The 27820-nt window shown below is 43.6% G+C and overlaps 1 protein-coding gene across 1 annotated transcript in view; it reads left to right on the forward strand.

The window, feature by feature from the left end:
* Positions 1-27820, forward strand: part of ATXN10 (ataxin 10) — a 151673-nt gene that overhangs the window by 63728 nt on the left and 60125 nt on the right. Inside the window, exons 10-12 of the mRNA XM_010837627.1 lie at positions 961-1126; positions 8733-8841; positions 11016-11185. Of these exons, the coding sequence (XP_010835929.1) occupies positions 961-1126; positions 8733-8841; positions 11016-11185 (445 nt within the window). The remainder of the gene's footprint in view (positions 1-960; positions 1127-8732; positions 8842-11015; positions 11186-27820) is intronic.

The following is a 27820-nucleotide window of genomic DNA, read 5'->3' on the forward strand; positions in this document are numbered from 1 at the left end:
GTCAGACTTTATTTTTGGGGGCTCCAAAATCACTGCAGATGGTGATTGCAGCCATGAAATTAAAATACGTTTACTCCTTGGAAGCAAAGTTATGACCAACCTAGATAGCATATTAAAAAGCAGAGACATTACTTTGCCAGCAAAGGTCCATCTAGTCAAGGCTATGGTTTTTCCTGTGGTCGTGTATGGATGTGAGAGTTGGACTATGAAGAAAGCTGAGCGCCAAAAAATTGATGCTTTTGAACTGTGGTGTTGGAGAAGACTCTTGTGAGAGTCCGTTGGACTGCAAGGAGATCCAACCAGTCCATCTTAAAGGAGATTGGTCCTGGGTGTTCATTGGAAGGACTGATGCTGAAGCTGAAACTCCAGTACTTTGGCCACCTCATGCGAAGAGTTGACTCATTGGAAAAGACCCTGATGCTGGGAGGGATTGGGGGCTGGAGAAGAAGGGGACAACAGAGGATGAGATGGCTGGTTGGCATCACCGACTCGATGGACATGAGTTTGGGTAAACTCCAAGAGTTGGTGATGGACAGAGAGGCCTGGCGTCCTGTGATTCATGGGGTCGCAAAGAGTCGGACACGACTGAGCGACTGAACTGAACTGAACTGAAAGTAGTGAATAAAAGTTAGCCCACTTCACTTTGCCCTTGTCACAGTAGGTGATGTATAACTTACCTTGACAGCATTATTAAAATGTGGAATTTTATTTCACAGCTCAAAGTAATGGATATAACAAGATGCTTATTTCTGTAGCTTAGTCACAACAAAGAAACCAAGATTTTGAAAAATAGGTAATTGATGATTTGTATTCACAAAAAATATGTTTTCCCTAAGTAGACATTAGAAATAAGTTAGGAATTTCAAAATAAAAGTACTCTCTTAAAATGGTCTCTATAAATATTTTTAGTATTCTACAATTTCAGTATTACATATTCATGTAAGCATCTCTGTTTTACAGGGTTACATTGTTGGATCTTATGATCGCCAAAATAGTGGGCGACGAGCCACTGACCAAGGATGACACCCCTGTGTTTTTGAGCCATGCTGAGTTGATCGCAAGCACTTTTGTGGATCAGTGCAAGATTGTGCTGAAACTGACCTCCGAACAGCACACCGATGATGAGGTGAGTGAACAGAGAGGTTTTCTGACTCAGCCAGGTCCTTGGTGACAAAAACTTTAAGTATTATTTAAGTAACGTACCTGCTGGGGACTGAATGTTTGTGGCTGGACCTCCTCTGAAGTCCCTGGTCAGAACCTGGTGCCCAGGGTGATGGTGGCAGGAGGAGGGCCTTTGGGAGGCAGTTGGGTCATGAGGGCCTCACGGATGAGGTTGTAGAAGATACCCCAAAAAGTGTCCGTGCCCCTTCCATTACATAAGGCCACAGCGAGAAGTCGGCCCTCTGCAGCCCTGAAGAGGGCCCTCCCAAACCCAGCCGGGCTGACACCGTGATCTTGAACTTCCAGCTTCCGGAACTGAGAGAAATAAATGTTGTTTATGAGCTACCCTGTCTGGTATTTTGTTACAGCTGCCCAAGCTGAGACAGTATTCTTATTTTAGAACAGTTATGAAAATACAGATTAGTGAAAGCAGTGCCCTTATTCTTACCATCTTGAGTTAATGACTTAAGAAGCTGTAATTAATGTATCTTCTAGGCAGTCAACACCAAATATGTGCACGCTTGCACACACACACACAGGTGTTCATAGAGAGATCATTTTACGCTGCCTGTTTGTAAGTTCCTGTTTTTCCTTCTCCTGAGTGTGAAAAAGCTGCATGAGGGCAGAGGTTTGGATGGTAATGTTCCTAGAACCATGCACAGAGGAGGCACTTAGCACATGCCTGCTGAATGCATAAATAAAGCATGCGTAATGAATGTCGTAAAATGCCGGTAGAGCGTTCTGTGTAAAGGCTTTGTCATAGTTGGACATTTGAGTTGTCCTTACTTCTGTTTATTACAATCAGTGCTGTCGTCCATTTGCTGTCTCTGGATGGGAAGGTGGGCAGGTGGACCCCAACCCACAGCATTGCCTTGAGAGCTGTGTATGGGGTTGTGCGCCTGTTCACTCCCATAGTAACTTGCCCCTTCTGCCGTGCAAGTGCATTTCCTTCTTTGTGAAAATACCTTTTTCAAAGCTGCTTCGCTGTGGACTTGCTGTGCTGTGTCACACAGGCCGTGTTGGGCCTCGCTGATAAAGTCAGTTTCTTACTCTCTGTCTGTGATAGAAGAGAGCAAAGTCTTACTCTTGGGCTGCTTTCCTTTCTGGAGAAAGATTTGCCCCAGTTTCCAGCAGGAGGAGCAGTGAGCTATGCTTCAAGGAACTTTTAAAAATGAATTTTCCAGGAGACAGAAAATGAAGTAAAACTTAGTACTTGTTACATCACAGCTTTAAACTTTTTCAAGGCACAAACATTTACAATATAGATATCAATATTGTAATAAGACATTACCTAATGTTTAGGAAAAGCTGTATCTTTCATACTTTTTTCTTTAACAGTGGGAGGAATTATTACGTATTAATAGCTAGAAAATTGTAGTTTTTTTGGGAAAGCCCAAATAGTCCACTTTTTGAAAATCCATTGATCTATACACTCAAATTGCCAGCATGCGTTGGATCATAGAAAAAGCAAGAGAATTCCAGAAAAACATCTACTTCTGCTTTATTGACTACACTAAAGCCTTTGACTATATGGATCAAAAGGAACTCTGGAAAATTCTTCAAGAGATGGGAATACCAGACCACCTTGTCTGACTCCTGAGAAATCTGTATGCAGGTCAAGAAGCAACAGTTAGAACCAGACATGGAACAACGAACTAGTTCCAAACTGGGAAAGGAGTACATCAAGGCTGTGTGTTGTCATCCTGCTTATTTAACTTATATGTGGAGTACATCATGCGAAGTGCTGGGCTGGATGAAGCACAAGCTGGAATCAAGATTGCCAGGAGAAACAGCAATAACCTCAGATATGCAGATGATGCCACCCTTAGGACAGAAAGCAAAGAATAACTAAAGAGCCTCTTGTGAAAGAGGAGAACGAAAAAGCTGGCCTAAAATTCAACATTCAAAAAACGAAGATCATGGCATCCGGTCTCATCGGTCTCATCACTTCATGGCAAATAGATGGGGAAACAGTGAGAGACTTTCTTTTCTTGGGCTCCAGAATCACTGCAGATGGTGACTGCAGCCATGAAATTAAAAGACGCTTGCTTGCTCCTTGGAAGAAAAGCTATGACCAACCTAGACAGCATATTAAAAAGCAGAGATGTTACTTTGCCTACACAGATCCGTCTAGTCAAGGCTATGGTTTTTCCAGTAGTTGTGTATGGATGTGAGAGTTGGACCGTAAAGAAAGCTGAGCACTGAAGAATGGATGCTTTTGAACTGTGGTGTTGGAGAAGACTCTCGAGAGTCCCCTTGGACTGCAAGGAGATCCAACCAGTCCATCCTAAAGGAAATCAGTCCTGAATATTCATTGGAAGGACTGATGCTGAAACTGAAGCTACAATACTTTGGCCACCTGATGCAAAGAGCTGATGCTGGAAAAGACAGTGATGCTGGAAAAGATTGAAGGCAGGAGGAGAAGGGGACAACAGAGGATGAGATGGTTGGATGGCATCATTGACTCGATGGATAAGAGTTGGAGAAAGCTCTGGGAGTTGGTGATGGACAGGGAAGCCTAGCTTGCTGCAGTCCATGGGGTTGCAAAGAGTCGGACATGATTGAGCAACTGAACTGAAGTGATATGCTCGTGACTTGTGCATGTTAATATATATATATGTTATCCTTTAAGTTAAAAGTTTTTAAAAAGAGCATTAGTAGTTTTTAAGGAGACCCGTACCTCAGTATTTAATATATCATAAACCCTGTGGTGTATTGGAGCTGGCCTGTACCAACTTCTGAGAGTCAGTTATTAAATATTCAGTAATTTGTGAGCTGGTTGTTAAACTCCTGATAGTTCAAAGCAGCCACGGTGGGAGTATTTATACCAAGTGCTTACACCTTGGAAAGCAGGGTGTGTTTACCCGTTGACTCTGCACTGTCAGTTTGCCTCAAGCCACTGCATTTACCCACCTGTGATGTTCTGACGACAAGATGTCCAATAAAGTTCTCACGATGCGGTGACCTAAAACGCAGAATGAAAATAGATGTTTTTGTGGCATCTAGGCTTCCCTGGTGGCTTAGATGGTAAAGAATGTGCCTGCAGTGAGGGAGACCTGGGTTCGATCCCTGGGTTGGGAAGATCCCTGAGAAGAGGGCATGGCAGCCCACTCCAGTATTCTTGCCTGGAGAATCCCTATGGACAAAGGAGGCTGTAGCCCTGCAGGCCATGGGGTCACAAAGAGTCGGACACGACTGAGCTACTAAGCACACAGCACACATTTTTTAATTTACATAATTACATGGCTTTAACGTTCTGAGGTTTTATTCATATATTCTTTTATACAAATAATCCTAGGTTCTCATATTAACGTGTAAGTTTCTGTCCTTTGGTGTATTTTGGTGTACTCCTTGTTTCCAGTATGTGGTGTATTTTTGTCAGTCCTGTAAGCTTATTTTTTTAAGATTTGCTTTATCTTAAGTTTCAGTCTTGTCACTTGTTGTAGTGAAACTTACCTTTCTTACAACATAACATTTCCTTTGTTGTAAGAAAAAATAATTCAAGCCAGAGGCAGTGAAGCAAAGTTAAGGACTGCTCTTTTTCACCCAGGCCCCATCTATTTTCTATAAACTTATCAGCATATACTTTTTCCCTTCCAAAGGTTTTATTGTGTGTATACACACCTGTGTATTTTTGTTACTTTTTAAAACACAATACTATATATTCTGTCCTGTAACTTTCTTTTTTCACTTACTCTGATATGTCTTACCCTTGGACACATGTATTCATCTCTTTCTTTTTAATAGTTGAATAGTATCACACTATATAGAGCCATCAGAATTTTTTTTATTTGTTCCCATAGATGTGTATATGAGTTGCTTCCACATTTTTTTTTTAAACCTTTATAAATATTACAACAGTGAAAAATCCTTATAAAAATACCTTTGCCGTTTTGGGCAAGTTGATGTGGGATTATAAATTCCTGGTAATTGAATTGCTGAGTCACAGAACATGTGCTTATTTAAAATTTGTAACAGTCATTTCTAAACAGCACACCTAAGTGCGCAGGAGTGTGTCTGCACCCTCTCACTGATCCAAGTGTCATTTCTCTCTTCTTTCCAGTTTCTTTTTCACATCAGGTTACCTTTTAAGATACTTTTTTAAACGAGTGTTTTCAGAAAGTTAAATGTTTTGTCACTAATAGAAGAAACTTTTATGGCCCATAGTTAATTTTTGTTTGAATTTATTTATGGTAGTCTTAGCCTTTTGGGAGTTTGTTTTAATTCACTTAGGTTTATCAGTTTTACCCTTATGACTTCTGAATTTCTTTACAGGTTTAGTGACATCACCCTCACTTAGATTGTGGGAATAGACACCTGTATACTCTAGTTCTTTCGGTGCACTGTTCACATATTTACTTAACCTAACAGATGGTGACTGCAGCCATGAAATTAAAAGACGCTTACTCCTTGGAAGGAAAGTTATGATCAACCTAGATAGCATATTCAAAAGCAGAGACATTATTTTGCCAACAAAGGTTCATCTAGTCAAGGCTATGATTTTCCTGTGGTCATGTATGTATGTGAGAGTTGGTCTGTGAAGAAGGCTGAGCTGAAGAATTGATGCTTTTGAACTGTGGTGTTGGAGAAGACTCTTGTGAGAGTCCCTTGGAATGCAAGGAGATCCAACCAGTCCATTCTGAAGGAGATCAGCCCTGGAATTTCTTTGGAAGGAATGATGCTAAAGCTGAAACTCCAGTAATTTGGCCACTTCATGCGAAGAGTTGACTCATTGGAAAAGACTCTGATGCTGGGAGGGATTGGGGGCAAGAGGAGAAGGGGACGACAGAGGATGAGATGGCTGGATGGCATCACTGACTCGATGGACGTGAGTCTGGGTGAACTCCGGGAGTTGGTGATGGACAGGGAGGCCTGGCGTGCTGCGATTCATGGGGTCGCAGAGTCGGACACGACTGAGCGACTGATCTGATCTGATCTGAAGGTTTATTTCTTTGTAAGAAGTGCAGCGTAGATTCAAATGAGTTGCTTGTGTCTTGTAACTCTCCAAGATTATATACTCTTTGGTAAAAGACAGCTGGGTTTGAACCTGGATTTCTTCTATTTCTGGTGTGTGATCTTGGAAGTTACCTATCTTCTCTGTGCCCCAGTTTCTTTACCTGTAAAATGAGTTGTATTTTCATATAAGCACTTGGTATACTGATTGGTACCTAGCTAATATTCCCTAAATGTTATCTGATAATTACAGTATCAGTACCATTTGTTGAATAATCTCATCCTTTCTACTAATTTTAATGTCACCCAAATCATGTTAAATTTTTAATATGCTTTTGCATCCATTTCTGTATTTCTGACCTTTTACAGTGGAAACCGGTAAGCTACTAACCACTGTTAAAGAATTCAGAGCCACGTGTTTATGTGTGATAAAGGAATGCTGAAATGAACTTACAAAGAGATGCAGAAACTGGTCAATGAACAAGGCAGTGATTAATTGCATTCCAGCCAGGCAGAAGTAATCTGCGTTTCTGTAGACAAGAAGACTTGGCATTATTGTCAGTTTTCTGCAACTGACAGTGTTGTAAAATAGCTCAGAGACACCGAATGGTAGTGAACCCAGACGATCTAGAAGACAATCTGTTTTTTCTTTTACTCATTTCAAAATTGTATTCCTTTGCTTTGCCTACATCTTTTTTCCCGCTACTAGTGCCTGACTTAATATACATAGTTTTATAATATTTATAAATATTGGAATGGCATCTCACTTATTTCTATTGTTTTTTTTAAGGGAATTTTTTTTTCCTGGCTGTTACTTCATTATTAGTTTCCAAATGCTCGTTAGAAGCATTTCATTAATGAAAGCATTCTGATGATTAAGGTTGGAAATTTGTTAGGTGAGGATAGATTAATTTTCTTTTGGGTTTATTTCAGATAATAATATAGAAATGAGGAGTTGACACTTTCAGATCATCTCTTCCCACCCCCTAATTTTGAATCTTTTTATCATGAAAAATATCAAACCATAGACTAAGAGAAAAAATGTCGTTAAACCCCATCACCCAGGTCCAGAACTTATCAGTTCCTCACAGCTCTTGTTTCATCCTCAGTCCTACCCATTCTTACGCTGAATGCCCCAGATCCACATAGGGTCCCACATAGTTCATCAGTTAACCTTTTATACGTGTGTCTGAAAGATAAGGAGACTTTATATTAATACATGAGTGAAATACAAGTAACACATCCGAAAACTTAAAAAATTTAAATATCAGCTGTTCCCCATTGTCTAATTTTTTTTTTCAAGCTTATTTCTTTGAATCAGGATATAAGTAAGAGCCATACATTACAATTTGTTGCTGTGTCTTAAATCTCCTTTAAATAGCCTTCTAGAGCTGGTTTTTTGAATTTGTACAAAGATGATTAGTTGTTTAGTTTTGCTTTTAATCATTTTGAAGTCACGGCTTACAAACCGTTGGATTTGTTTTCAGTTTTAGCAGTGATTCTTCCTGATGGTCTCCTGTGCTAACCAGGGGAGCCTCTTCCAGTTGCTTCTGATTTCTTCCGACATGACCGAGGAGTTTCTTGATAGCTGCCTTGCTCTCTGGTAGGACAGGGTGTCCAGGGCAACTTCATACGTGCTCTGTCCTGACCTACAGCCAGGCAGCCATTTCTTGAAGGAGAAGTGGTGTCTAAAGATGCCAGTCTGGGCAGCTACTCATTTAATAAAAGAGGATGCCAGTGCCGTGCTAATAAGTTGATAGGTTTGCTCAAGTCTTTTAAACAGACTTAGCATCTGGATATTTTCTCCTAACTTTTGAACTAGCACATGAAAGCTGTTAAAGATATCAAAAATGTGTGTTTCTTGCTATATCAGACTTCAGAATACTGTATTAAAATATACTCTACTAATTGGAGAATAATAAATACACATTTAGAAGTTTTAAAAGGAAGTAACTTGTTTTTTCTTTTGAAGAATGTTATCTGAGATAATAAAGTTGCATTTGAAAATTAGACTACCTGATGCTGTGCAGTGGTAGTTTCTTGATCATGGAGTTTATTTGATACAAATTATTTAATAGTTATGTGAACATTTTCAAATAATAATTATCTTTTCCAACTGTTAAGGTAGCATGTAGGTTTGTGTTTACCCAGAAAGAATCCAGGTTCCTGCAGTCATAGCTCTTTCAACCACAGCATTTCACAGGATTCCTGTGGACAAGAAATCAATGTATTTCATGGGTTACTCAGTAGAACTTGCTTGCTGGGAATTCTTTAAAAAGAAAGTATTTGCATAAGTGTTATGTACGTAGCTAGTCATTTTGAACATTTATTCCACTGTTGGAAGGTATTTTTGCTTGAATAAGAACTTTTCTGACTCTTTGTTCTAAGAAGCCACACAATCTTGCATTCTTGATGGCAGATCTGCTGTTAGTGAAAACGATGATTCCTGTAGGTATTTAGTACTTCTGTTTTGTTCTCGATCATTCTGGTTGTCTCTTTAGATGTGTCACAAGCAGTGTCTCTTGACTGTTTTTTGTAACATTTTCTTCTCCTACAGTTATTTGTGACAGTCACATCACTTAGCTTGTCTTGAAAGTCATGTTTTCTTTTCTTTTTAGGAAGCACTGGCTACAATTAGACTTCTTGATGTCCTTTGTGAAATGACCGCTAATACTGACCTGCTCGGCTATCTGCAGGTTTTTCCTGGCTTGTTGGAGAGAGTGATTGGTGAGTGAAATATCACACATAGTGTTCTTTTGAATCAAAAAATCTTTGACTTGTCATACTATAGTATAAAGTTTAAACACAGGTCCTTAATGTTGAGTGTATTGGTCTTCTTTTAAGATTTTCTGGAATATTTCTTCTTGAAAGGACTCGTCGTGTTCCGGCAGCAGCTTTTGCCCCTTACGCCGTTTATCGCCTGCTCAGTGGGTGGGGACCCTCGTCCTCTTACGCGGGCGCCCAGAGTGGTGGCCCATCGGTAGCGCTTGTGACGGCGGTGGCGGGTGGGAGGGCTATGGGGAGACGGGCCTCAGGGACGACGGTGATTTCACGCTACTGTCGTTTCTCCAGTCTTGTTAGTGAACTTTCCCAGCTTCACTCAGGGAACTTGAAGACATTGCCTTACCCATAGTAATTACGTATTCCCTTCTTAAAGGAAATTGTTTTAAACAGGAAGCTATTGTTTGAAATATTATCATCTTTGCTAAAAAGCTGTGCGAAATAAGTTCAGTTATTTTGTAAGTAATAAGTAGTAAGTTCACTTACAACCTGTTGCTTGTGGTTAGCCATGCTTGTGGTTGCTGTTCACTGTTGGCTTTTTTTTTCCTTTATTAAGACAGTAAACTTATTCTGGAGACCCATCTTCCAAGAAAGATAAATTGGCGTCTAGATGGGTAGAAGAGTTAGCAGTGAACTTTAGAAGATGTTTAGAATCTCATATCAGCGTTTTATTTTGAATGCAGTGCTTTCAGTGGTAGTTAAAATAAGACATCACAAAACTGAGAAACTGAATTATTGCGGGAAAAGCATGCGTTTGGAGCCTGAGCAAACGTGGGTTGTCAGCCCAACTGCCAGCCCAATGTCTCTGAAACTGGTTTCTTCATTTTAAAGTCAGGAAAGTGACCTGCCTTTAATGACTTCATTGAGAGCGGTAAATGAGATAATGTGGAAACAGTTTATAAAACCTCTGAAAGATTGTCTACTTTACAGACTGCCTATAAGCATTTCATAGAGTATAATAGTATTAAGGTATTTCTTCTGAGTGTACCCAAAATAGATTAATAGAGAACTTTTGCTGCCTTCTGATTATCTGAACAATGGGAAAAAAAATATCAGCATGCTTCTTGATTTCTATCATATGGCTTGTTGCAGATAGGTACTGAAGCTTGGGGGCATCCATGGTGGCTTAAATGGTAAAGAATCTGCCTACAATGCAGGAGACATAGGTTCAGTCCCTGGGTCGGGAAGATCCCCTGGAGGGAGAAATGGCAACCCACCCCAGTATTCTTGCCTGGGAAATCCCATGGACAGAGGAGCCTGGGGTGGCTGAGTTGGACACGACTGAAGTGACTTAGCACGCACTGCAGTTTGCACTTAAGTGACTGTAGTTATCACATGAGTGCCTTCATAAAGAAGTTGGATTTGGAAACCTTGTACTAGGAAAGATGGAAGAAAATTTTTAGCTGACTTTTCTGTGTGGATAAATAGAAAGTCCAGGTTGGGATAATCATTTTGGCTTATCACCCCCCAAGTCAGCGTTATGGTAAATTCCAAGGCAAACGCTGAAGAGCCTTCTAACCATTACTTTGATGAAAGCTTTCAGTATTCTGTGCGTGCCTGTGTGCTAATTCCCTTCAGTCTTGTCTGACTCTTTGCGACCCCATGGACTATAGCCTGCCAGGATCCTTTGTCCATGGGATTCTCCAGGCAAGAATACTATACCTGTATTTTATATTAATCCATTAAAATAAATTATATTTATTTATGAGAATCTAGTACAAAATAAGGGATTCTTAAGAGTCCCTTGGACTGCAAGGAGATCCAGCCAGTCAATCCTAAAGGAAATAAGTCCTGAATATTCTTTGGAAGGACTGATGCTGAAGCTGAAACTCCAGTACTTTGGCCACCTGATGTGAAGAGCTGACTCATTGGAAAATAACCTGATGCTGGGAAAGATTGAAGGTGGGAGGAGAAGGGGACGACAGAGGGTGAGATGGTTGGATGGCATCACCGACTCAATGGACATGAGTTTGAGTAAGCTCCGGGTGTTGGTGATCGACAGGGAAGCCTGGCATTCCGCAGTCTATGGGGTCACAAAAGAGTCGGACACAACTGAGCAACTGAACTGAGTACAAAACAAAAATTTTCCTGTGGAAAACAGTTTATCCTTTCTGTTGTAGACCTTCTACGCCTGATTCACGTGGCTGGCAATGATTCTACAAACGTCTTCAGTGCCTGTGCTTCCATTAAAGCAGACGGTGACGTCTCCAGCGTGGCTGAGGGCTTCAAGTCTCACCTCATTCGCCTGATTGGGAATCTGTGCTACAAGAATAAAGATAACCAAGACAAGGTAAGGTTCTTAGTATGCTGTATACATATACCACTTTATTTAGAATATAGTATTTAGGATTTAGAATCTATTCGTTTTCTGGAGATGAAGCTTTGAAGTGCTTAGAGAGTAGCTTGAGGTATATGTATACGTGTGTGTTTCCGCAGCTTGACATAATGTGTCATATTTGTTTGTATTAGGGTTTCTATCTTTTGTAATTTTTGCATTATATTTGCTCTGTGTGTTTGAACCAGTCTCCTTTGTATTAAACAGTCAATGCTTGTCCTAAGCCTGTGTGTTTGAACATACTACTTATTATATGGAGCACGTGAGTGAAAAATAGAACCTAGTAATTTTCAAGCACATAGTAGACATTTAATAAACAGAATTTCTTTTGGACCATTATCTTAAGAAACAAGCGAATCTTAACTTACATCTGTGCCCTGCATTTATGCATCATAAGCATTTCTTCCAGATACTCTGGCGTGGACATAATGTTTAAGTGTAAATCTCTGAAAACTCAACAGACTGCCGCTGGAGACCTCTTTTGTGCTGAACAGCTGAGGGGTAATTGTATCGCTGATATGAGAGGATGATAAAAAGAGATAGCAGGAGGGCTGGACGGCGTGCTTCCCTTTGAACAGCCTGCCTGTGTCTTTCCAGAGTTTTGCTTTTGTTTGGTGGCATTTGTTTTGCTCTGTCAGATACTGAACATATGTGGGGCAGATTATGTTTTTCCAAGATGGCTGCAAAAATATCAATCATTCTGTATGTATTCCTGCAATGTGACTTTGCCACTTCCCTCTCAGAGGTTAGATTTATTTTTCCATCCTCTTGAATCTCGATGACTAAGGCCTGTGAGTGTTTTGAATTATAAATTATGGTGGGAGGGATCCAGTACCGCTTCTGGTCTAGCTCTTGACCGGTTGGGTAGATCCCATATCTAGCCTCTTAGAGGCCAGTCATCACATAAGAAGTGCAGATTCCCTGAGATTACCACGTCCACATGGAAAAGCCCACATGGAGGAGCATGAAATGCAGCGAGGAGAGAGAAGGGGGCTGGTGAACAAGCCCCGGGGCAGCAGGCACAGACGTGAGAGGCTATCTTGGAACGTTTTATGTCATTGCCCAGTTTCTTTGTTCCAAGCGCAGTTCCTCAGTTGCCCAGCTGATGCATGAATCAGGGATAGACTGCCTGGCAAAGCCCTTTCTGAATTTGTGACCTATAGCATTGTGAGTAAAAGTAAAAGTTTTGGGGAAAAAAATAAGTTGTGTAGGTTCTGCTTCTGTTAATGGCCCTGTAAGCTACTATTGGACTGATCCTCCTGCAAGTAGTAAACTCTGGACAAAAGACAGCAATGTGAAGACATTCCAGTTTGATATAGTTCGATTTTGGAGTCGAGATGACACTTGGATGAAGGGCACAACAGAGTGTGCCACGTGGGGCAGTTAAAACTCTGATAGAAAATCTATAGTTCTTTTAGCTTAAAGAGTCAAAGGACAGTTTGGAGCAGCCACAGCTTTTGGAAAGTGAAAGTGGAAATCCTGGAAAGAAGAAGGTAAGCCCTGCACACTGTGTACCAACCGCCCGAATCTCTGCCGGCGCCTGAATCCAAGACAGCGTCAGGCTCCAAGCAGCAAGCTGGGGATAAGATAATGACACTGAGATTTGAGCCGCCAACTTAAGAGTCTCAGTTTAAGTCCAACCAAGGTAATTACCTACTGAGACAAATAAGACACCAGTATTCTGTAGAGGAATATAATAGAACCTAGAGTGTTCCATACCATAGCATTCACAATGTCCAAGATAACTTACAACCCAAACTTACATGAAACACAGGAAGATATAACCCATTATCAAGACAAAAAAGATAGTGAAGATAGACTGTGTGATGACATAGATGTGGGTTTTAAAGCAGTTGTAACTCTGCACAAGGATGCAAAGGAAATCATGCTTTGAGTGAATGAGAAGATCGCTTTTCTCAGCAGCGAAATAGAAACTGTATAAAAGAACCAAACAGAAATCTTAGAACTGAAAAATACAGTGTCCAAATAAAATATAAAAATTTTACCGAATGAAGTTAACAATTCAATAGAGAGGACAGAGGAAACAGTCAGTGACCTTGGAGACAGAGCAGCAGAAGTCATCCAGTCTAAAGAGCAGGGGAGAGAAAAGACTGGAAATGGAGTGGCCCTCCTCAGATGCTAAATCCCGGGGTAGTATGTTGCGCGTCATCGATAACTGGAATCATTCCTGCAGGACGTGGCGTGGACACGCTGGACAGTTTGCCCTTTTATATACGCGCTTGCTGTTTCAGTGACTCATCTGTGAACAGGCACGAGTGGAAGACTACTAATCCACCCTTGGAAAATTACTGGGCTGATTTTTATAAGAGAAAGTTGATGGAGAATAAAACACTTTACCTTTTTAATGACCAAGACTGCCTTTCTTCAGGAGCACAAAAGAGGTGGTTTTCTTGTGTTTAACTATTCTTTTGTTGCTAATTTGGATTGCCTTCTTAAAGGAACAAAATGTAGTAACCCTTAAAAGGCTTATGAAATAACTCACTGAGGTCGGATCAGATTGCAGCGTAAGTAAACACGGAGTGTGCCCCAGGGCTGCTCTGGAGAGGTCGTGGGACTCACAGGAAGTCAATGGTGTGTCCTCGTGTGCAGTTGCTGATAGCTCTGCTGACTTCTGAGCAAACACTCTCGAAGGTATGAAGGCGTTCGTTCTTTGAGCGTAAGAATGCCTCTGTTTCTCCTACGTTTTTTACCTACACCAACAAAAAGCTCAGCCTGAAAGCATTGCTCGTGGGATTTTGTTCTCCTTCCAAAGAAGCTATCACAGCATCACAACTGTGACTCACTGGGTGTTAGCCTTGCTCATTGATGCCACAGAGGGTGGAGTTCGTTTTGGAGAAACAGATGGTTCTAGAGCAGGTCCTTATCACCATGCTGTTGATTTTCGTTATAGCATCTGGATTGTCTCACTTTGCTGCAGCTCGGGGCCTAGAAGGACGTTTGGCTCTTTCTCCATGACTAAAGATATGTGTTGGGGGGATTTTATATCATCAAGCTTAATGAAGTTAATCCTTCACCCAGAGGGGAAACGGGGCTGATGGTTTGTCGAGTGTCTGCTCTGTCCAGCTTTGTGCTTATGAACATGTGTTACCCTCTTTCATCTTTGCGTCAGTCCTGGAGTCAGGTTCTGCCAGCCACACTGCAGGGAGAGGCCACCAGTTAGTGATCTGCAGAGTCCAGAGCAGAGTGTAGGTTTGTCTGCGAGCCTGGGCCTGTGCTCTCTCCCCTCTACTATGGAGCTTCTCGTCTGGAAGCTTTCCAGGGGTTTGGGGAAGATGTCTTAAATAGACTTCCTGAGTGACCTGGGACCGTAGATGCTGGAGGCTAAGCAGGCTCCTTGGGTCCGAAGTCGGCCACCCTTTTGCAGCTCACGTCTCTGTCTCTGAGTCATCCATTCATCAATTGTGGGTGGCCCTAGCCTTGGGGACCCTTAGATGGATAAGGCAGACCAGCATCTCTCCCTGTGCAGCTTCCCCCTTGGAGCACTGAGGGACCACCCTTCCTTGTTGAACCAGAATCCCAGAGTTATTGGCACATATTTCCTGCAATCTTTGTGCACTACTGATTGTTCTGAGGTTTGGTCAGAAGTCATTTAAGCCCAGCTAGGTCTCTGCTTATCTGTGTAACTTCGTTCATTGCATTGAGTGTGGTGCCCACCTGCGGATGGCTCCCCCTGTGATTAGTTATGTGACCCTTTCTCTGTTACAAAGGTCATTCCTCTGCATTAGTTCTTTGGAACGTTTTGACATGTCTCTGGCAAGGCTGAAAAGATATTGTCATTTTCTGAATGAAGAAACCGAGGCTTAGAGGGACTAGATGTGGTTTAATTCAGCTGGCATGTGTGGAATGGACACTGCTATATGCTGCATGATCCCCTTAGTAGGGAGGCGTGCAGGGGTGCCCGCAGCTCCAGCCAGAGTCCCTGATTTGAGGGCGAGGGCACAGTGGGGGAGGAGCAGCCCTCTGTAAACTCAGATGGGAGCTGGCCTGTGCCATAGTAACAGGAAGGGTGATAATCTTTTCCATTTGTGTCCATGGGCAGTTTTTAGGAGGGGCAGGCTGCCTGGTCTGCAATTGAAAATGTGCTCAGAAATTTATCTTCCCCGATTTTCTGTGCGTCTTAGCTCTGTACACATGAGGAATTTCTAGATTTCCCTTTCCCTTTTCATCGTAGGGAAATGTTCTTATGTACAACGCCTAGTGTATTGTCGAGTGTCTGCTTTGTCCAGCTTTGTGCTTATGAACATGTGTTACCCTCTGTGATCTTTGCATCAGTCCTGGAGTCAGGTTCTTGCCTTGTGTTTTGTGCTCAGCTCACATGGTGTGTCCTGCCACCTCTGTGGTGGTTCGTTCACTTGTAGACCTTTGTGGACCTGAAATGGAGATTGTATTTTGGTTTCTATTGTGAGAAGCACATGGGTATTAATGCTGCAAACATGACGAAAGCACTCTCCGGCTTCTTCTTTGTTAGAATAAGGAATGTTGGGTTTAGTTTGTTGCTTCCTCATTCTTCTTCTCTTCGCTGTTGTCATGAACTCTTTAAGTGGATGCTCATTATTGAATAGAAGAAAGACCGAACACAGTGTTTGTTCTTTTCATAAAGCTGAATGCATTCTTCACAATGGATGAGCAGGTGATCCAGTTTCTCTACCTTCTCCCCGACACTGCCCCCCCCACCCCAAGAAATCATAGTGACTGAGGTGGGCCATCCACTGTTGTGGCTGAATTCATTGTGCTGAAGATTTTGTGGAAATGCTGTTCAGTGTCTTCTCTTCCCCCTTCTGCTCCCGATTGAAAGATTGCTAGCTTTCACACATATGTTTGATCCCATGTGTTCAAACATATGCCCCCATAAAGCTTTCATTACAGGCATGACTTCAGTTTAAAAATAAGTCCGGTGTATATGAGAAGGTTCACTGTGTAAAACTCTTTGGCCACTTGTCTGTTGTGAAGGCAGGTTTCATTTCTATATCTTCGTGATGCATTTCCCAGTAAATGTTTTACCCACTGTGTGACCCCCAGCATCTAAATTGTACCTGCCACATACAAGCATTCAGTAAATGTGTCTTGAATGAGAATTTATTTTAAAACATCTGTCAAGTGTCCACTACATACTGAGCACAGTTGTTGATGCTGAAGATATAAAGCAAGTAAGACACGCTCTTCCTCTTCAAGGAACCTACATTTTACTGTAAAATTTCCTGACCGTGTTTGCAAACAAAGGCAGTTAAAATAACTTTTGCAAACAAAAATGAATATTCCGCTAAATGCTGGCTTTTGTAATTATTTGTAGTTTGCCTTATTTTTATTTGATTTATCCATAGCCACATTTTAGACTGTAAGGACATGTGTTAATATATAGCATAAAATATTTGCCAGTTGTTACAAATTTTAATTCAAAGTTTAAGCTTTATAGCTCTGATTGCACTTTTTTCATAAAGTTTTAGACTAAATAATGATTGTTAAACATTCATAAGAGGATTATTTTTACGTCCCTTTTTTGAGGGGGAGGAGTACCTTTCACATCCATATGGGAGGAACCACAAACAGGCAAACCATTATATCCTTTTTCAAAATGATTTCTTTCTATTTGAAATGTTCTTAAGCAGCATATTTGCCTGTTAAATCATGAAACTTAAAAATCTGTTGCTCTTCCCTAATTACTTTCTAGGGCGTTGCTCTTAGCGGGGGTCAGTCCGTGTTTTGTACAGCATTACTGGCTGACTTACTAGTTACCCCGACAACTGACAGAGTCATTTATTTGTCACAGTTGCAGAGAAAACACCACTGACAGGCGTGTGCTAGTGCTCTCCTCTGTGCTGCTCTCAGTGGGTTTGGGGATTCCCAGGTGGTTCAGGGGCAGAGAATCTGCCTGCTGGTGCAGGAGACGTGGGTTTGATCCCTGGGTTGGGAGGATCCTCTGAAGGAGGAAATGGCAGCCCACACCAGTATTCTTGCCTGGAGAATCCTGTGGACAGAGGAGCCTGGCAGGCAGCTGTCCATGGGGTCACAGAGTTGGACACGACTGAGCATGCCCGCGTGCAGGTCAGGTGGGTTTGGGTGGCAGTGCCTTTGATGCTCATTCCTTATGCAGGCAGGCATCTGCCTTCTTGGCCTGTGCTCGCCCTGTGTGGATGTCCCAGCCTGCACTCATCCCACTGACCTTAATTTAGCCCTCAGAACTGAGGGTCACAGGATGCTTTCTCTGCAAAACCATCTGAGTTCAGTGCAGGGAAGCTTTCTACTCTGTGCTCGCCTCTCTACCTTGTCTGTCTGCTCCTTGTTACTGTCATTCCGTCACTCAGTCATGTCCGGTTCTTTGTGACCCCGTGGACTGCAACAGGGCAGGCTTCCCTGTCCTTCACCATCTCCCAGAGCTTGCTCAAATTTATGTCCATTGAGTCAGTGATGCCATCCAGCCATCTCATCCTCTGTCGTCCCCTTCTCCTCCTTGCCTTCATCTTTCCCAGCAGTGATAACCTCTGGCTTTTTAATACGCTGTCTAGGTTTGTCATAGCTTTTCTTCCAAGGAGCAAGCATCTTTTAATGTCATGGCTGCAGTCACTGTCCACAGTGATGTGGGAGCCCAAGAAAAGAAAATCTGTCACTGTGTTCCACTCTCCCCCATCTATTTGCCATGTAGTGATGGGACTGTGATCTTAGTTTTTGAATGTTGAGTTTTAAGGCAGCTCTTTCACTCTCCTCTTTCACTCTCATCAAGAGGCTGTTTAGCTCCTGTTCGTTTTCTGCTATTAGAGTGGTATCATCTGCATATCTGAGGTTGTTATTTCTCCCAGCAATCTTTATTCCAGCTTGTGTTTCATCCAACCCGGCATTTCTCATGATGTACTCTGCATATGAGTTAAATAAGCAAGATGACAGTATATAGCCTTGGCATAGTGCTTTCCCAACTTGGAACCAGTCCGTTGTTCCATGTCTGGTTCTAACTGTTGCTTCTTGACCTGCATACAAGTTTCTCAGGAGGCAGGTAAGATGGTCTGGTATTCCCAACTCTTAAAGAGTTTTCCACAGTTTGTTGTGATGCACACAGTCAAAGGCTTTAGCGTAGTCAGTGAAGCAGAAGTAGATGTTTTTCTGGAATTCCCTTGCTTTTTCTGTGATCCAGCGGATCTTGGCAGTTTGATCTCCGGTTCCTCTGGTTTTTCTAGATGCAGCTTGCACCTCTGGAAGTTCTTGGTTCATGTGCTGCTAAAGCCCAGCTTGAAGCAATTTGAGCATAGCCCTGCCAGCACACGAAGTGAGCGCGGTTGTGCGGTAGTTTGAACACTCTTAAGCATCGCCCAGCTCCCCTGCTCTCTACCCCCTGCCCCACCCCCCAGTTTCTGTACGTGAATGTAGCATCAGTGTTTCTAGCTGACATCGCAGCACTTGTGAGTTGTTTCTACTTAAGACTTCAGTGTGATGCACATACACTGGCCACCGGGCAGAACCATGACACACACAATTTGATCTGAGTATCACTCAGGTTTCACTTTAGTGAGTAAAAGCGATCTCTTCCTGGTCACCCACAGGCATCACCACCTTTCTTCGCTCCTCCCTTGAGGACTACTCCTTCATGAAACCCTTGCCCTAGATCTTCCTGGATGATCATGGTTAATCTGCCCTCTTTCCCAGGCACATATTTTTCTGCTTTTACAGGAAGCTTTAATACCATAACTCATGCCTGACTAACTGGGGAATTCCAGGTAGGCTATTGAAAGTGTCTGGCACTGAGTCCTCCTGGCGCTGGCTCTTCTCTCTTCCCTTGGCTTGTAACATTTGGCTCCATGAATATGAGTGATGTATCTAGGGAAACCTTACAACAGACAGAAAGCTTGGGATAGTGCGGAGAGTCCAGACAAGGCTTAGAGAAGCCCACACGACCTCTTAATTTCACCACCTTTTAGCTGTACAGTATAAATTTGGACAAGTGACTTGACCTCTCTGAATCTCAGCTTCTTCACATGTAAGATGGAAACAGTCACACCTGCCTTAGGGGTTGGAAGGATTGAATGTGATCGCTTATGTGCAGAGCATTTGACAGTGTGTCTGGTGTCACTTAGCCACCTCCTCCTTCCGCCCACACCCGCCACCTCCAACCCCACTGTGAGTGAGTGGCTGTGGTTCGTGTCAGCGTCTCCCCACTGTGGTTATTGAAATAGACGTCTGAGCGCAGCATCTCACAGTATTTAAAGACCATTCCTTGCTCTTGCTTTGTTGTTGCTGGTTAGTTGCTCAGTTGTGTCCAACTCTCTGTGACCCCTTGGACTGTAGCCTGCCAGGCTCTTCTATCCATGGCATTTCTCAGGGAAGGATACTGGGGTGGTTTGCTGTCTCCTTCTCCAGGAGATCTTCCCAACCCAGGGATCAGGCTCACACCTCCTGCCTTGGCAGGTGGGTTCTCTACCACTGAGCCGCCAGGGAAGCCCACTCTGTGTTTATTACTTTTCTAGTGAATGGGACTTTGGGGAGGAAGCAGAGCGAAAGCAAAGCATGTGAATCTTTTTTTTTTTTTCCCTCTTTAGTTTGACTACCAACCCTTTCTCAGTTGAATTCCCCTTTTGTTATTGTCGAGTAAAGAGCTGAAGGGTTTTCTGTGTGGATTCCAGAATTGGTTCTAGCTCAGTCCTGAGAGTGTTTTAAGGGACTTCTGAATTACAGGTTTATGGCCCATCTCAGTTAGACTGTGTTTTCCTCTGTCGGAAACTAGTTGCACAGAATCCCAGCTTATTGATTTGAAGATTGAATGTATAGACAAGAGCTGGCTTGCTTAGAATTCCACATCTTTTGTAATGTAATCCGAGTTCAAGAAATATGTCAAAATTCATAAATCAAACCGTCACCATTAGTTTCCTGAACTTATAGTTCCTGCTGCAGTAAATGAAATTAAAATTCCTAGCTAGAGGACACATACCATGGTTGAGTGTGTTGCAGCTGTCTGTATCTTGTAGAGTGATGAGCTCCTCTTCTGCAGAAAAGGTTTAACATTATTTCAAAGGAAGAGTCATGCTGAATACAGAAATACAGTGCAACTCACTGTTGTCTGTTTCATACTAACCAGGCTCCAGCCCATGCCAGGCTCTTCCATGCTGTGCTTTCTCCTCTGGTTCCCACCGTTGTCTTCCTCAGAGACTAAGCTCCTTTGCAGGCAGGACACACCCAGTCTGGTTTAACACCTGGCATACCACCGAACTGCAGTGTGAGGAGCAGTGAGCAGAGGGTGAGAGCCCTGTTTTACTGGTTGGTCAGACCTTGGGTGGTTGAGTTACTTGGAGCAGTAGTAACAGCTGACCTCTGACCTCCAGACCCAAACTCTGCTGTGCTCCACCACGTCCACATTTGCTGGAGAAGGAGACACTTGAAATCCCGGACCAGCACGTAGAAGCCCTTAAGGAGGGGCGTGTTCTGTAAGGCAGCGCGCGGGGCTGACTTTTTCTTGGCAGTGATTGTATTTCTTAATTCCTGTTGAACTGTTAGTCCATAACTTCTTCAGACTAGTGTAGAAAACTGCATTTCAGGGATATGCATATTTCTCAGAAGCATCATTTACATGTTTCTTAACATACCAAAAGAAAGAGTGTAAAAGTCATTTCCCTGGGGTGGCTCAGCAGTTTGTAAAAGCCTGGTGGAAAATTCCGTTTTCTTTGCTAGGCCAGGTGGTCAGTTTCTAAACAATAAGGGTTTTAAATGGATTTGTGTTCAATAGTAAAAACCATTATTTTCAGTGTCCGAATTAAGAGGTATCTGAGACTTAGGTGAGGGGCAAAGCAGCTGCGTTCCTAGATAAAAATATGGAATATTGTAAAGATACTTGTTTTTAGACTCATTGTTTGTTAACTGTTCAGCCAATTACAGTCCCCTGAGGGGGGAACTCAGAATTTTGAGAAAACATGAAAATAATGGAGGAATTAACGGTATTAAAATATACTTTAAAGTTAAAATAACAGTACACAGAAATGTGTTGTTTAGTGGAAGCGCGCGTAGAAGCAGACACCTGAGAAGTTACAAGAAGTGAGCATGTGACAAGGAAAGCCCAGAAACCCAGAGAGGAAAGAGAAGTTTAGTGTGAATATGAACCAGACATGATTGATTAACTAGTTGGAAAAAAATCCAACTTCACCCATAACAAACACCAGAATAAATCTGAAATTGATTAAAGTGTTAAAAGATAGAACTGCAGACATAGATACTATTTAGTTGATTTTTTAGATTAAGCAAAGACATTTTATGGATTAGAAATAGTGAAGATTATTCTAGATTTCACTATAAGTAAATGAGACACTCTGGCTCAAACCAGCCTAAATAGGTTTAAACCTGCTGCTACTGCTGTTAAACCTGGGTTCTGCTAAATCATAGCTGGGTGACCCTGAGCAGAGTATTCAACCCCTTTGCAACTCTGTACTCATCTTATGGCAGAGCAGCTGTGAGGGGTAGATTAGATCATCTGTGTAAACATCAGATAAGCGCTGCACCATGGCCAGCTGTATTTATGCGTATGCCGACTTCAGTGTTGTAGACACTAGTAGAGACAGTCTACTTTTCCATCCATTGGGGCTGTTTTGGTCAGTTATGGTAATATGGTATACAGCTAATACAATCATGTTTTCAAAAAGCAGGTACCATGCTGGTATGGTGCTCGTGATATCCTGGTCAGTGGGAATTAGAAGTAGGATACAACATTATATCTCATGAGCACCTACTTTTTATGTTTCTGTGTCTGTTATATGTATATTTATGCAAACACATATATGCATGGCCAAATGACCCCAAAGAAACACACTACATTAATAGCAGTTATCTCTGGCTGGTAAAATTAAGGATTGGTTTCTTTTTCCCATATACTTTTCACAGTCCTCTCTCAAGAGCACTTGGCATTCATGCATGCTAAGTTGCTCAGTTGTGTCCGACTCATTGTGATTCTGTGAACTGTAGTCCATCAGGTTTGTCTGTCTGTGGGATTCTCCAGGCAAGGATGCTTGAGTGGGTTGCCGTTTTCTCCTCCAGGGGATCTTCCCAACCCAGGGATCAAACCCACCTCTCTTAACGTCTCCTGTATTGGCAGATGGTCTTTACCACTCGTGCCACTTGGGAAGCCCACAGTCACATACAGTGTGCGTGACTCATCTTAATAAGAAGGAGAAAATACTATTAAGAAAGGAAACCGGCCTGAGTGTAGACTTCTGGTTCTCCTCTGTGACAAGTGTGTACTGAGTTCATTAGCCACCAAGGTTAATTTTTTCTTTGTTGTACTTCAGAGTAGGACACCATCCTGACCCCTCCAACTAAGGTCTGGAGGCTTTAATAATTGCAGTTTAAATTTATTCTTAGTGGAAAGATTTGAAAAAATAAAACATGAGCCTAGGATCTGGATGATTTTGCCAAAAAATAATAGCTGGGTTGGAGGTAGTGCATGGGGTGTGTGTAGCAAATAGAGAGGAGAGAAAATAATAAAGCTTATTTTTCCAAGGTGTGGAACGCTAAGAGGAATAGGAATTCAGATTCAGCCTTTATTGTCAGGACCTCTGATTTGGGTACATTAGCTTTTGCTGAGTGCATCAGTTTCCAGGATTTCTGTTACATATCTCCACTTAATAAAATCGAGTGCTTGTGATACTGTGATATTTCTTTGTATCTCCCCAGGCTTCATTTCTTTGGCTGAATGAGAAAAGTGCTCTTATTGCAAATGTTAGAGAGTTCTCGCCTTTTCTAAAAAAAAACATAATGGAGCTGTCTGTCACACATCTGAAACAGTTTTGATCTTTAGCATATTTCGTGGTTTTTTTTTTTCCCCCTCCTGGCTGCAGTTGAAAATTAAGAGGATCAAAGTCACGTTCATATTAAAAGCCGTTTTTTTTTTTTTTTTTAATCAATACTTGAAGTCCCTATTGGACTGTTCACCTCTCCTGCTTTTAAAAGCCTATTGCTTATCTCGTCCTGATAGAATTTAATTTCAGACCTATCACATTCTAGTGGACCGAGAATGATATTTAGTCTCAAACTGTGGAATTTAGTTGAATTAGAATCTGTTGCTGTGTTGCCGTTAAGAGTAAAATCAGGAATAATTTTGACTCCAAATATGAACGAATGTGCTATTTGGCATCGCAAGAGCTTTTAGTTCAGTTCAACAAATCTGTGTCTGCCGTCTGCTGTGTGGCAGCAAGGACTGCAGGCGCTGGGGCTGCAGAGATGGGTTTGGCCCAGTGCTTACTCTCAGGGAGTTCACACTCAAAGGGGGGAGACAGGTGTGAACATAGGGTAGTAAGTGGTATGTGCAAAGTCCTCAAAATGAATAGTAGAAACTTTCTATCTAAGTGCTTCATATGAAGGGTTCACCTCGGAGCCTCAGCAGGAGCTCTGGGATCTAGGCCTTCGGGGATGAACTGAGCAAGAGGCTGGCAGACCAGAGGGCTGGCCTGGCAGGCAGAATGGCTCCTGTGAGCACGTGTGTGGGGCCACGTGCTGTGTGCTGGACTTCACTAGGACCCAGGGGTGGGAGGTGGGGTAGTGGGGTGACGGGGGACGAGGGAGGGGGCTGGAGAGGAGGGCTGGCCAGCTAGGCAGAGCAGGCCTTTGTTTGCCATGCTGACGGACTCTGAACTCCACAGGAGACAGTCTCTGTCTTGATAGAAACATTAAAATATCTTTTGTTTCTGAAAACGACCTGTTCTTTTTTCAGATCCTCTTATCCCCTCATCGTGTGCCCCAGCCTCCAGGAACTTAGTCCTGGTTGGATCCCAGATCCCTCCACTCTCCTTTTCTGCTGTGGCTTTTCATTCTCAGCACCACTGATGGTGCATAGTCTGCCCAGTGGCAAGATGTGCCCCAGGCCCCCAGGGCCTTCCCGGGACTACTCCGCCCAGCAGCTGGCAGGGAGCCCAGGTGGATGTTCGCTGCATGAGCCTCCCCCGGACTCCCTGCTTCTGGCCTTCTCACAGTTACCTTCAGTACAGTGTATGGGGATTTTTTTGATTTGGGGAAAAAGTTTAAATTCCATTTTTGTTTACTTACTAAGAAGGCAAGCTTGGTACACTTCTCAGAGTCTCAGCTTCTTGGTAAAATAAGATACCATTGCTGACTTCATACGTTTGTTCTGAGATTAAATTATTTTTCGTGATGAGAACTGCTCTTTATGCGTGCCTCCTCCGTCTTCCTCAGTGGGCTCTCTGGAGGGGTGTTCTGTCTGTCCCATTTGTGCCGAGGCCCGTGTTCCACCACATCGACTGCCTCTCTGAACAGAGTGTCGGAGGGGCCTGGCTCCCGGAGTGGCTATCGTCCCCAGCGGTGGCAGTGTCCTCCTTGTGGCTCTCGGTGCAGGCTTCTGGGGGGCAGCACCACGAGCAGGTGCTGAAGAGGGAGAAGGTTGAGCCCTGCTGGTTCCTCCTCTGCCTGGGAGCTGCCAGATGGTCGCTGCCGTCCCTCAGCACAAGGCCCGACTGGCTTCCTCTCGGAGGCAGCATCCTGGAGCTGGGGCCCGGGGCAGGAGAGCCGCGTCAGCCCTCCTGGGGAGGTGCACGCTGCACGGTGCTTGGGCATCTGTGGGGGGCCGCCCTGAGTGGGGCGGAGCCGGGGGAGGCCCAGCTCTCCCCAACCTTCGGTCTTCCCCGTGGTCGGCATCATGCTGTCAGTTCCGTCATCAGCCTGTATTTCCTTCAGCTTGGGTTTGTGTATGATGCACACACACCTTGGAGAGGAAACACTTCAAGCCCTCGTCAGGTTTTCACCTATTTGTGTGATGTATTTCCGTCTGGTCCCAAGAGCAAACTTGGTGATGTGGTTGGGAGTAGCCAGGACTCTTCTCCTAACTGGGCCTGAGGTCAGTCACTGTCGTCTCCTCCTGTGTTGTTTTTTAGTCGTGGAATCTTGTCCTACTCCTGGCAGCCCCGTTCATGCAGCACAGCCCACCAGGCTCCTCACCTATGGGATTCTCCAGGCAAGAATACTGGAGCGGGTGGCCATTTCCTCCTCCAGGGGATCTTCCCAACCCAGGGAGCGAACCTGGGGCTCTTGCGTTGGCAGGCGGATTACAACGAATGCGTAACAACAAAGGAATCACAGTAATAGAAGCAAGCGTCGCATAGTGCTGACTGACAGACACCTTCCAGTCTGTTTACATTCGCCAGTGCCTTTACCCTCAAGTATTTCCTGGCCGGCTGCAGTCCATGGGGTCGAAAAAAATCGGGCACAACTACCGACGGAACAGCAGCAGTTTCTTAGAGTGGGTGATATCACCCTCATCATACAAACCTGTGAGCTGAGGCCCATCTTGCCGAAGGTCACACACACAGTCCATAGTGGAGGCCCATGAGAACCCAGGCGGCCTGGCTCCACAGCCTCCCGACGACTTGCTGCTTGGCACTGCGCGTGGCCCAGAGGCACTGCTGGCCAAGTCTGTGTGGTGGTCGTCTGCGGGGACATCGTTAGCCACAGACATGGTGCTTCCTGTTTTCTCCTTACGATCGCAGATTCTATTTCTGGTTGTAAAGGAATGCATGCAGAATATCCACTGTCCGTCTTTCAGGTGTAAGAGTAGAAATGATGCTCTCTGCTTACCCAGCCTGTTTTTAAGTAGTTAGTATTCTGAGTACAGTCTCAGAAAACTGACATTTCCAAAAAGACAACTTCTGTTAAAGAAAATTTTATCTACTAATATATACTATACATACACACACACACACACACACACATTTCCTGGAAAATCCCATGGCCAGAGGAGCCTGGTGGGCTTTAGTCCATGGGGTCATAAAGAGTCAGATACAACTGAGCACACGCCTCTCTCATCATGCACGCCTGAGCAGAGAGGACATGTGTTCTGTAATCATTTAGAGACAATGAACTGTTGGCATTAAAAGAAAATAGCTCAGTAGCTGTGATGAACTTCTTAACGGGTATTTCTGGTCTGTGTTTGACTGAAATTTCCTGCAAAGGCCCTTTGGCATCATGTCAGCCCCTCTGCTGAGAACTGCAGGAAGCCTTGTTCCCCCGTGTGAGCCTGCTTGTTGGGTGGGTGACTGGGGTGTGATTGTCCTTTTCGGGTTGGACTGTTTGTATTATTGTACATCTTATGTTACAAATCCTTCCCCAAGCGACAGTTAGCTCATGTTACTCTCAGACATTTGAATAATTGGTTTAATGTGAGACTAATTTCTGGGAATGACTCATCACTATTTACGTGGTATGAGTTAGTTCAATATTGAATTTACCCACTGGAAAATTCCAACAGGAAACCTTAAAAATAAGTCCCTTCCATGCAGAGTTGGGACAGGAGCGGGCCTGGAGTTGAAATTTCATCTTTTGAGGCCATGCAGGCAGTGCCTGAAGATGGAAGGAGAGACAACTTGAGGATCATAGGTGAGATGAGACGAGAATACAGTTTCAAATGTTTTCTGAAACAGATCACACCCTGCACCTTTCTGTGGCCAGGACTGACTTGGGTCTGCACCTGCAGCTCTGGAAGGACAGCCTGGGGCCTGGGGGTGTGGAGGAGGCCGGGCTGGGAAGTCTGAGCTGGGAGGCGCGGGGTGGGGGCGTTGACAGAAAAATCCGACTGGGAGCAGGGAGGGGGAAGGCGTGTCCCTGGCCTGCTGGAATTTCAGCCCTGGCAGCTCTCAGCTAAATCCTCCTCTCTCCCCCAGCCCAACCCAAACCAAACAAAAATGTCTCAGAGCTTCAGTGCAGAGAGGGGCAGTACCAGCTGATGGGCAGCCCTCCACCACCACCCCCGCCCCAGGCCCCGGCGGAGGAGCGGCCTCTGTTTCCCGCAGCTCCGGCAGCAAGGCCAGTCAGGGGAGGCCCAGGACAGGGGCCCGCACCCTTATCTTGGTCAGCTTTAGAATTTTGCTGTTTCCCCTCCAGGGCCCCTGGAGAACGTGTTCCAGAAGGAGGGGGGATGTTTCATTGAGCATTTTGAAGAAAGAAAGAAATCAGTCCTTTCTGTAATGCCTTTAAGATGGACTTGGTTTTAATCTTGGAAAATCATTTCTAGCAGTTTTAGAAGAAGATTTTTATAGCATTGGTAAATTTGGATAGGATTTTTAAAAACCATTTTCACAGGCACATAGGATTCAAGGAATTTTTAGTATACTGACTTTATGTCAGATTGTTTTGAAATTTTAGTTAATGTCAGAATTGTGACTAGAATTCCCATGCAAATTAATGGACATTCTGTTCTCTTTTAAGTATTATTCTCTTGTATAGTTTTTATAAACATTTGAGCTTACCCTTAGTAGAAAATTAAGCCTGATACACTTTTTCCAATCCACTGGACTCATTCAGGGTACATTTATTAAGTTGGTGTTTATTAGACTTCTGTGTTGGAGAAGGCAATGGCACCCCACTCCAGTACTCTTGCCTGGAAAATCCTATGGATAGAGGAGCCTGGTGGGCTGCAGTCCATGGGGTCGCTGAGACTTGGACACGACTGAGTGACTTCACTCTCACTTTTCACTTTCCTGCATTGGAGAAGGAAAGGGCAACCCACTCCAGTGTTCTTGCCTAGAGAATCCCAGGGACAGGGGAGCCTGGTGGGCTGCCGTCTGTGGGGTCGCACAGAGTGTGACACGACTGAAGCGACTT

The sequence above is a fragment of the Bison bison genome, unplaced genomic scaffold, assembly GCF_000754665.1.
Source record: "Bison bison bison isolate TAMUID 2011002044 unplaced genomic scaffold, Bison_UMD1.0 scf7180017864079, whole genome shotgun sequence".
NCBI lineage: Eukaryota > Metazoa > Chordata > Mammalia > Artiodactyla > Bovidae > Bison > Bison bison.